The sequence below is a fragment of the Octopus sinensis genome, linkage group LG1, assembly GCF_006345805.1.
Source record: "Octopus sinensis linkage group LG1, ASM634580v1, whole genome shotgun sequence".
Classification (NCBI taxonomy): domain Eukaryota; kingdom Metazoa; phylum Mollusca; class Cephalopoda; order Octopoda; family Octopodidae; genus Octopus; species Octopus sinensis.
Window position 1 is genome coordinate 178,017,459 of NC_042997.1, and position 12,096 is coordinate 178,029,554.

The window sequence follows — 12,096 nt, forward strand, 5'->3', positions numbered from 1 at the left end:
ATTCATTCAACTACAAACACCTTAAGGTGGTGCCCCAGCATGGCCGCAGTCTAATGACTGAAGCAAGTAGAAAGAAAATAAAGAATAAAAACTAAGAAAGGAACTTGTATATGGTAGCTCAACTTGCTAGAAATAACAGTCAAATCTTCAGCAAATGACTTTCTGCTAGTATATAAAAAGGACATATTAGGTGAATGAATGTAATCCTATGTCTGATACATGGCTGCAAAAGCTGGAAAGGAAGAAAGAATGGGGATGATGAAATGTCATGGAATACTGTCAAGAAATCAGAAATGCTTCACCATCATCATTCATTTTTCATGCTGGCATGAACTGGATGGCTTGATAGGAAACTGGTAAGGTCAAGGACCATACCAGGTTTCACAGTCTCTTTTGGCTTGATCTCTATGACAGGAGGCCCTTCCTAACATGAACCACTACCACAGAGTGCACTGGGTGCTTTAAGTTTGTCATACTCTTTCTGAAGGGAGGGGGTGATAGAAAGCTTCCTAAGGAAGCGAGAAGGCTTGACGGAGGAGCCCTTAGCTTGGACCGAAGGCAGGAGTTGGCCTTCGCAGGTGACTGTGAAGGTCATATTGGAGGTCAGCATGTCCATGGTGTTGGGCTCCTTTACGAAGGACTTGTTTAGAGTCGATTTTTGGGACCCCAACTGGGATCTGGAGCAGTACCTAGGGGCAGCTTACAGCCTGGTTGGGGGTGAAGAAGAATAGGCTTAGCGCCAAAATATGTATATATTTATAATGATTAATATTGTTGTCATTTTAGATGAATTGTAAGAGGTTCATTGCCTCATCTAATATATTGTTAAAGAACAATGTTATAGAGAAGCAGAGGGTCAGTGGGCTCTTTCTGTCTTCTCTCATCCTTATCATCCTTGTATCATTACCATTCATTTCATTAATGTCTTGTCCAGCCCGCAAAGCTACCCAATCTATGTACTGTCTTCATGACAAATTTAATGAAATAAAGTAGCACTAGCACAAGTGCTTTTTATATGGTACCTGCACCCATGCCACTGCTTTTATGCAGCATCTTGGTTTTAGGATCTCAAAGATATTCATTCCTGGTTCTCTCCTTATTTACAGCTCCATCATATCTGACATTCCCATCTTGTCCAAGATACCTATAAATTTCACATAACTGTAGAGGTTTTATCACCAAGCCATTTACTTTTAGGTTTTCAGAGGACACAACTTTTTCATGTTTTATTATCAAAAATGCACATTTGGACCCACCAAATTTCATTCTAATGTCTGTAGGAAATTGGGTAATGATGTCCAATTGCTCTCTTATACATTTGATATTTGGCCCATACAGTTTCAGTTAACTGACTAAGAAAAGATGAGAGATACTTCTGGATCCATTTCTATGGCCACTATGTTTTTTATATGTATGTATGTGTCTAAGTGTGTGACCATTTTTCCATGCTAGCAATGCACCACATATCTTAGTCCTTTGTCATCTCCTTCATAAGGTTCAGCATTCTCGGATCAGCCTATGGCTGCTTTTTCTTGCAGATTGAGAAACCAAGCTCAGTTTCCTTCACTGGTTTGCCCTTCAGCTATGTGAAGTGATTCTCAGATATGCTTGATATATACTTACTGTGATGTCATAGTTTGGCAATGTTGGTGGGGTTTGTATGGCAAAATGATAATGATTGTGATAATCTTATTCATTGTGGTGACAGCAGTGAGGATAATTATGAAATTACACAAAAAAAAAATAAAATAAAACTGAGATAAAAGAAGCAAAATCCCCCAAAAAGTAAAAGAAACGGAGATTGAAAGCAATGCTTTTGAGTAAATAACCTAGATGGTACTTGTTTCACAATGATTTGCACAGAGGAGGGGAAGAGGGAGGAGAAGAAAAGGGAGTAGGAGAGGGAGGGTATGAGAGGGAGGAGAAAGAGAAGGAAGGGAGGAGATGAGAAAGAGGAGGAGAAGGAGTAGGGAGGAGAAGAGGAGGAAGAGAAGGAGGAGGGGAAGAGAGGAGTAGGAGAGGAAGAGAAGTTGGAGAGGAGGAGGGGAAGAGAAGGAGGAGGAAAAAGAGAGGAGGAGGAGGATAAGAAGAGACGAGGAGAAGGGAAGTAGGAGGAGCTGAAGAAGGAAGAGAACGCAAGAGAAAAGGAGGAGAAGACGAAGAAGAATTAATTAATTAAATAACATCAATCTTTAATGCTGGCATGGGATTGGACTGTTTGATGGGATCTAATGCCCCAGAGGACTGCACTGAATCTGCTTTGGCTTGGCTTCTACAGCTGGATGCCCTTCCTAATGCCAACCACTTTACAGAGTGCACTAGGTGCATTTTCCATGATGATGGTGATGATGACAAAAATGACAATCACAATAATAATGATGGTGATGGTGGTGGTGGTGATGATGGCAACTGACTATAATGATGGTAGTGGTGGTGGTGATAACTGACTATAATGATGGTGGTGGTGGCGATGGTGAAGATGATGACAACTGGCTATAATGATGGTGGAGGTAGTGGTGGTGGTGGTGATAACTGACTATAATGAGGTAGTGGTGGTGGTGATGATGATAATGATGATGATGATAACGAAGGTGAGGTGGTGGTGGTGATGAATGTGATAATGGTGGTGGTGGTGGTGGTGGTGGTGATGATAATGATGATAATGGTGGTGATGATGGTGGTAGTGATGATGTTGGTGATGGCGATGACAACAACTGACAACGCTGAGAGTTGCTGAAGCATGGAACAAACTGCCGGCATCGGTTGTTAGTTGTTGGAGCACTGCATCCTTCAAAACTTCCATGCTTCCTGAGATTCGCCAACACTACACTTGATTTTCTCCCCTCCATACACACACAAGCATGTATCTGACTCATACATTGTTCGCTTTCCAGACATTTCTACATTACTGCATGTACTTTATATGCACTTTCTGACAAGTTGTGGTGCACCGGAGCACTGTATACAATAATTTCATTATTATTATTATTATTATTATTATTTTTTAATAATGACGGTGGTGGTTGTGGTTGTGGTGGTGATGAAAATGACTGACAATAATGGTAATGGCAGTAGTGGCAATGATGTTAATAAAAAAAAAAACAAAATAAGGATGACATGAAATAACAGAAGACAACAAAGTAGTTTAAGAATGAAAAAGAAAAAAAGGAAATAATAGAACATTCTTACTTCAAATTTTTTCAGTCTCATATCCATTAATTCAATTTTATCCAAAATTGCTCCAATATTTTTCAAGTAATCTGCCTGTAAAAGAAATCAAAAAAAAAAATTTTAGTTTTTAAAACTTCATAATTACAGTCATTATTGTTTTACATAATTATTTTTCCATGGATTGGTGGTTAAGAAGCTTGCTTCCCAACCATGTGGCTTCATGTTCAATCTCAATGTGTTGCATCTTGGGTAAGTGTCATCTACTATAGCCTCAGTTTGACCAAAGCTTTGTGAACAGATATGGTAGTCAGAAACTGAAAGAAGCCCAAAGTGTGTGTGTGAGTGAGTGTGTGCATGCGTTACTGCATATATGTATGTACACATGTGTACATTTATGTATGTGCATGTGTATGTATGTATGTATGTTCATTTTCTCTTTTCAATTTAGCTTAAATTTTGACCAGCCACCTGTTTGGTGGCAAGGTTGTGAAGGAATGGATCTTTTTGTCCATCATCCTTTAAATCTTAAGGCCTCGCAGATTTTTATAGTCCCAGATATTGCGATCATTTGTAGTGTATGAATTAAGGATTTGCATTCTCGCATCAAGAACCCAAGTTCAGCCATACTTTGCTCCAGGCAGGCTGGTATGTATCTTGTTACTTCAATGATAATGGGTATGAAACTGAATGTGTATCTTGGGTATTGGATTTGCAGACTCCTTATTAATAGTTCATAGATGTCTTCTTTCTCTTGTATTTTTCAAACTACATTGGTATCCAGAGGACAACTGATTTCCACAACAGAACATATCCAGCCAGTTGTGCTTTAACTCTGCAGCATTTAATCTGGCCAAATATTCTCCCTGTTCTATGTTCAAACTGACCAGATCCAGACTCTCATACCTACTCTGCAGTTTCATTCTAAAAATACACAAACACACCATTGAAATGCTGAAGCTACAAAATAATACATGATTAATTCAAAACAATGCGAATAAACAAGCATTTCATTTAACAAATTAACCTGAATGCTAAAGGGTTAAGTTGGTGGCTGTTTTAATTTTTAAGTTCCACTAATATTTCTTTGGTGGAGGTGCGTGGCTTAGTGGTTAGGGTGTCAGCATCACGATCGTAAGATTGTGGTTTCGATTCCTGGACCGGGCGACGCGTTGTGCTCTTGAGCAAAACACTTCATTTCACATTGCTCCAGTCTGCTCAGCTGGCAAAAATGAATAACGCTGCGATGGACTGGCATCCCGTCCAGCTGGGGAACTCATATGCCATTGAAACCAGGAAACTGGGCCCATGAGCCTGCTAGGCTTTAAAAGGGCGCATTTATTTATTTTTTAAAATATTCCTTTGACCCATTGGTCTCGATATAGCCAGTAATAATTTTCTTTTTTGTTATCCTGCCCCAGGCCATTTTGACCATTGCATCATGCCTCATGGGAAGATAATATCTGGAAGACATTCTCTCACAGTTGGCAATAATGTGGCTGATGTCTTCATTTGTTGTCTGACAAAGATTTCTGCCGCTTATACTGTAGGTACTTGGTGGGGATCTCTTGTTTTTGGATTGCATTCAAAGTGAGATGTCATAAATTTGTCAGTACTCAATACCAAGATTTGACATGATCAGACCCTTCTATGGTTTGTGTTTTTCATGCCAAGTACCCATGTACTATCTTCTTAGTGAACTGGTCCATTTTTTTGTATTTTGTTCTTCTGATTAATAGATTTTATAAATGCTCCTTGAGGAGAGATCTGTATCAGCTCTTATTTCATGTCTCTCCTTAAGTTCATTAGCTATCTAATTATGTTATTGATTTCATGGTTGCAAAATTGGGCGAGATAGTTACTAGTCTCTTTCCTCTACTGTAGATATTGCTTCAGTGTCACAATATATTCCCCGTATGACATCAATACAGATTTGAAACTATAATCACTATCCTTGCATGGGAAGTATAGCCTGTCTCTATATCTATAGATGTTGATGTTTCCTGTGACACTGAACAACTAGCAAGTTTGAACATCTATCTCATTGAGTTCTTGTAGTGACCAATTCAGAAGGCCAAATGTAGGTGTGAATACAGGCACTGCAAAGGTATTGTGGGCAATATGCTTGTTTTAAGCTGAGAATTCTAATGACCATATTCTCTTCACACTCTTGGGATATTCATTCCTGGTTCTCTCCTTATTTATAGCTCTGACATTCCCATCCTGTCCAAGATACCTGTAATTTTCACATAACTGTAGAGGTTTTATCACCAAGTCATTCACTTTTAGGTTTTCGGAGGACACAACCTTCAGTTCATCTTTGGTGTTACAAGAAGTTTTGTTGGTCTCTCACTCAACTGCACCTCACACATAATAATCAAAGGGGTTGCAGTCTGGGGAGTTAGGTGGCCAGATGTTAGTGGTGATGTGGTTGTAGAAATTGTCTGACAGCCACGACTGGGTTCTCCTGCTGGTGTGGTATGGTGCAGAGTTCTTTTGCCAGACATAGGATCTTCCAGCGGCCACCCTCTTGACCCAGGACAGCACTACCTCTTTCAGGCACTTCATGTAGGCTTCTGTGTTGAGTCTGAAGCTGTGTGGGAAGATGAATGAAGGCATAATGTCACCATCACTAGTGATCATTCCAAACACCGTGATGTTTGACTGAATGTTTGATTTTTATCATTCTCGGTACATGTCCTCAGACTGACACTCAAACACTCTGAAATGTTCATATTGGAGCTTCCGGCGCGAATGCCAAGCAGCACAGCATGCTGTTTTCAAATTTCCGGCAGAGTGAATTGCGTCATGGCACTGTTTTCTCATAGACAGTAACAATGGACCCCACTATATACTGTGTAGTTGACAAAATCAAAAACAAACAACGCGCATGCTTGAAATTAAAAATATAAAATGGTGACAATTTACCCATTGCACCCTATATATATATATATATATATATATATATATATATATATATCAGCCGAAATTGCGAGGATGATCCGGTCCTTGACTGAAGATTGAAGGCTTCGAATGTCCCATCCATGTTTTTTGTATCGTTTTCTAAATGTTTTGCGTTCTTGTCCCAGTTTGTATTTTTTTACATATACATATATATATATATATATATATATATATATATGTATATATATATATATATATATATATATATATATATATATATATATCTGTGTGTGTGTGTGTGTGTGTGTGTGTTAGGAAGGGCATCCAGCCATAATTACCATGCCAAAACAGGCATGGAAGTTTGGTGCAGTCTTCTGCCTGGCCAGCTCCTATCAAACCATCCAACCCATGCCAGCATGGAAAGCAGACATTAAACAATGATGATGCTACTACTACTACTACTACTACTACTACTACTACTACTAATAATAATAATAATCTAAGGATGGAATTTCATAAATATTTTAACCTTTAGCACATTGCATATTCTCTAGAATTGTTTCCCTTGCCATTGCCCTGTTACAGCAGGTGAGAAAACTCATGAGGTGACATAATGCACCTACCATGTGCTAAATGTTAATGCATTGCTACTTGTATTTCCACAGATCACATGTTGTTTGAGATTATATCTGCATCCACAGGATGTCCATGGATATTATGACAAGTTGTTATTCATGCATTCATTTCCTCAGGTGATATGTGCGTGAGAAGACCCGGCAGGACAAGTGAGACTATAACCCGTGGCCTCTACCTGGGATGTAGCCAGTCCACTTATGCATACCTTTCTTTCTTGGGATACAAAACTCTGCTTACGAAGACCTGTTAAGGCAAGTAACATCGAAATCAAAATCGACCAAAAATCTATGGAAATTGCAGTTGTGATACAAGTGCCGGTGGGACATAAAAGAACCATCTGAACATGGCCGTTGCCAGTGCCGCCTCAACTGCCGGTGGCACATAAAAAGCACTAACTGATTGTGGCCATTGCCAGCCTCGCCTGGCACGTAAAAAGCACCCACTACACTCACATAGTGGTTGGCATTAGGAAGGGCATCCAGCTGTAGAAACACTGCCAGATCAGACTGGGCCTGGTGCAGCCTCCTGGCTTCCCAGACCCCAGTTGAACCGCCCAACCCATGCTAGCATGGAAAGCGGATGTTAAACGATGATGATGACGATGATTCACTCCCACTAACTATATCACCTGATGAAATGAACATACAAATAACGACTTACCATAATATCCATGGATATTACAAGTTATATTGTAATCATCCAATGGATGTGGACATGGTCACAAGCAACATATGATTTATGGAAACACTCATAGTGATACATTAAAATATTTATAAAATTCCATCCTTTGATTATTATTATTATTATTATTATTATATTTATCCTACATTATATTGGTACAGCTTGCTACTATTCCATATAATTGCTGTTGTAAGTTGGAATTATTTGGTGGTAGTTGGCATAATATCATAGGAGCTTTTCCGTGCATACTCAAAAGTGTTTCCTGTAAACAAACAAAGGATATATGTATACACACACACACACACACATATATATATATATATATATATATATATATATATATATATATATATATAATATATATATATATTATATATATATATATATGTGAGTGTTTTTGTGTATGATTGTCCCTCACCACCGCTTGGCAACTAGTGTTAGTTTTTTTTTTTGCATCACCATAACTTGGCAGCCTGGCAGGTGAGACTGATAGAATTAGTGCCAAGCTTAAGAAAATAAGTACAGGGGTCGATTTGCTTCACTGAGCCCTTCAAGACTGCACCCCCAGCATAGCTATAGTCCAATGACAGAAAAAAGTAAAAAATTTTGGATCTTTTCGGTTTGAACGGCAGTTTTTAACATAATTTCTAGGTAACTAAAAAATTTTAAACTTCGTATACTGGTAGAATGTGTTTATAAAGCATCTTTTTCTCTTGGCTTTATTGAGGAAATTCTATAGTTTGTAAGATATTGGTTGTTGTTTTTCTTCAATTTCTGCAATTTCAACCAATCAGTGACGTCTATTTAGTTAAAAAGCATTCTGTGCCGTATGAATATGTCTCTCGTTTAAGAAACAGATTGGGCTTATTTACATTTGTGAAGAAAAAAAGATACCCTTCCCCCACCCCTAACCCTAAAAGAGATTGAAATGCAATAGATCGATTCTAGGGTCATAATTATGGGTGACAATTTCATATGACACCACTAGAAAAAACTGCCATTCAAACCAAAAAGATACAAATTTTTTTTTTTAAACCACACAAAAGTCCCCTTCATATATACCTTTGCATTTATGTATTTTTCGTCTTCTTCTTTTCTTATTTGTGAATGATTTTCAAGGAGTTCAAAAAGCTGATCCATGCTTTCCACTGGGGGCAAATAATTTAGTTTCGTAAAGAGATCATTGACTTGAGATTCCACATATGGAATTCCACCTGTAATCGTCTCATTTATTGAGCTAATTGAATAATATCTTTGTGGATAATCAACGGTACCCTCAGAAACATTGCTTATATTTGGGTTTGAAGAAGGTTTAGGCACCTTAAATTCTGTTTCATTTGATTTTTGATCTAAATCTTTCACTAATTCCTGTTTTGGACTATGCATTGAAATTGTCGGTTTTGATGGAGCTGTACCTGAAAGTTCTGTTGTAGAACTTATTTTTACTCGCTTTTGATTTTCACTCACAACTTGACTTGAGGGATATTTTTTACTGGTTAGTTTAGGAGGATCAGTTGTCATAGTCTCAACAGTTTCAGCAGGTATCTCAGGTTTTGTCTGTTTCTGACTGTCAGTGAGGATTCCATGTGAAGGCTCAGGTTCTGCCTCTTCTGTTTTTATTTCCTTGTAGAGTGGGTCTTTTTTAAAGGGCATCGCAATTTCATCTGGTCTCTCAGGAATCTTAACTCTTGTGTCACCAATATCTAATCGTTTAATCATAGCATGTAGCAAAGTATGTAACATAAAACAGTTTATCATTCCAATCTTGGGACTGGCCAACGCCAAATTTAAAAGGTCTGTCATTTTATAATACATTTTCTTTGTTTTTTTATTTAAAAAAAATTACTCAAACGTGTAACTATGAAAGCACTCGAGGGTAAAAAAAATAGCGGGGCCGGAAGAGAACAATGCCAATACGTAGCTGTGACTTGTATTATATTAATGCAGGGGTAGATGTGACTTTCTGTGCGTGCAAGTGTTTACGAGTAAAAGTATTTGTATATATAAATATATTAGTTATCAGTGAGGGTTTAGGAAGGCAACAGTAATATACACGATGTATTTCTAGCAACTAACCCTAACCACTATGATATTAGCACAACATAATCAATAATGATTACACTACGTTTCGTGTCTTTTATATCTCCCACTACTCTTTTGTATCCTGGGGACAAAAAGAAGAAACGTTGTCTCGTTGTTGTTGCTGCTAATCCCGTGAGCAGCTGCGGTTGGTATACCCAAGTCTATCGGTGTCTTGTATTTACGGTTGATGTAGATGGTCACTGGTCGTGATGGTTTTTTACATTCGTAATGTTATCTCCTTTAGTTATACTCTGCATTTACAACATATGTCTGTATGTTTGTGCGGTATGCGTGTGTGCCATTCGTGTATAACTTTATTGACAGTGACTTAAAAGTGTTGTCGGTAATTGCGTGTGATATATATTTTAGACACAACTAAAAACATAAATCGTTAAACCAATTTTGCCGAAAATTGGACGATTGGGTACAGCTGTTCACTGCCAAAACCTGCACCGACACCGACGAGGAACTTGCAGAGATTTTTTTCAGATGGTCCGATCACTGAAGTGGGGGAAGGGAAGGACAATTTAGTTAACACGAAAACATTTCAGGTAGTGGAGTTGAAAAAGAATAAGGGGTGGGGGAATTAGAAATTACACAATCACGTGTCTAAAAGAGACGTTGATGATGTGATGTTGATACGGTGTAATAATGTAAATGACGTATGTGAATATTCTTCACTACAACAGCAGCAGCAGTAGTAGTAGTCGTAATTCATTTTGTCCATTTATATAGAAGTAGAAAATTATATTGAAGTAAAAAGGTGGCGAGCTGGCAGAATCGTTAGCACGCCGGGTAAAATGCTTATCGGCATTTCGTCCATCCTTACGTTCTCATTACAAATTCTGCCGAAGTTGACTTTTCCTTCCATCCTTTCGGGGTCGATGAAATCAGTACCAGATACGCACTGGAGTCGACAAGGCCTTGTACCTATAGTAGAAAGGATAATTATTAAGGCGGCGAGATAGTAGAATCGTCTGCACGCCGGACAAAAGACTCGGCGGCATTTCGTCCGGCTTTACGCTCTGAGTTCAAATACCACCGAGATCAACTTTGTCTTCCATCCTTTCGGGATCGATAAATTAAGTACCACTCAAGCACTGGAATTGATGTAATCGTCTTCCTCCCTCTCTTCAAATTGGTGGCCTTGTGCCAAAATATGAAAGAATAGGTATCAATTTTACAAGGGGAAATAACTTACGGAGACCTCGAGAGTGGCTTCCCCATGATCTTAAGAAGTTAGTACAGGTTAGTTGCTCTGTGGGTAATTTATGCTGCCGAGTTCGAATTCTAGTTTCAGATGAGTGTCAAAATATATCTTTATATATAAAAGAGAAGTTGTGTGTCTGTCTCCTACGATTTAGATTCCTAACTACTCCCACATTTTGCGGTGCAGTTTAACCAAAACTGGGTATCTTATAGTCGTGATTCATATCGAGCCCTTTTGGGTATTAGCGCGCGTCTACGATGAGTCTACGATTTTAAAAATAATTTACCATCATTTTTTCCATTTTAATGCATCTTTTTCGCTAAGGGAAGTAACTCTCTAAAAATGTCTACGATGAGTCAACGATTTAAAAAAAAATTACCATAATTTTTTTCCCATTTTTAATGCATTTTTTTGCTATTTTTTGGCTATAACTCTCTAAAAATGCTTATATAGTTATTTCCCTTACAAACCCGAGCAACGCCGGGCGATACTGCTAATATAAAATAAATTAAAAAAGGGAATATATCAATCATGATAATGTCGACGACGACGTTGATGACACATGATCATTGATGTTACTTAAAGTCACTGGATGTGTTGAGTATTTCAATAGCTTCAACCATTGGAAAACCTCATCCGCCAAATAACCGAGCTTGTGTTAATCAACTTTAACGTGTATTCTGATAATATTTCGCTATACACAGATTCCTTCTCTTGATCTACATCCATCTAGAGCTTGAGGCTAAAAACTTCCTTGAATTTTTTTCCAGCAAGCTCAGCTGAAGACATAGATGTCATTTGGGTATTGAGAAACGACATACTGTTGTATACGAAAATAAATGCGTTGTTTTTTTTTTTTTGTTTTTTTCATAGCATATCTATATATATAAAACTCTAGTTGTGTGAGTGTCTGTCCCCTTCGATTTAGATTCCTAACTCCTCCCACATTTTGCGGTGCAGTTTAACCAAATTCGGGTATCTTATAGTCGTGATTCATATCGAGCCCGTCTGACTATTAGCGCGCGTCAACGATGAGTCTACGATCTAAAAAATAATTTAACATCATTTTTTATTCCATTTTAATGCATAAAATGCATCGTATGTCGATGGCGGCGGAGTTGGCGTCCACGCTCACAGCTGCACCTGTTTGCTTCTCCCCCTTCCCTCCCTCGTGAAGCTGTGGGGAAGGGAGTGTAAAGAAATCAACGTCGTAATGCGTTGTGAAGGAAACCAGCGTTCTTTTAGAACAACGACTTCATGGCTTGAAGACACAAAAACAAAAATGGCTAAGAAAGCCCGAATTTATAAGGGAAGTAACTCTCTAAAAATGCTTATATAGTTATTTCCCTTACAAACCCGAGCAACGCCGGGCGATACTGCTAGTCTATATATATAAAACTGTAGTTGTGTGAGTG

General features: G+C 38.3%; 1 protein-coding gene across 1 annotated transcript in view; it reads right to left on the reverse strand.

Moving 5' to 3' along the window:
- LOC118765010 overlaps positions 1-10,230 on the reverse strand; it is a 22,774-nt gene extending 12,544 nt beyond the window's left edge. The window contains exons 1-2 of the mRNA XM_036506264.1: positions 8,452-10,230; positions 3,190-3,264 (exon numbers count right to left, since the gene is read on the reverse strand). Coding sequence (XP_036362157.1) covers positions 3,190-3,264; positions 8,452-9,204 — 828 coding nt within the window. The 5' untranslated portion in view covers positions 9,205-10,230. The remainder of the gene's footprint in view (positions 1-3,189; positions 3,265-8,451) is intronic.
- Positions 10,231-12,096: the final 1,866 nt, after the last annotated feature.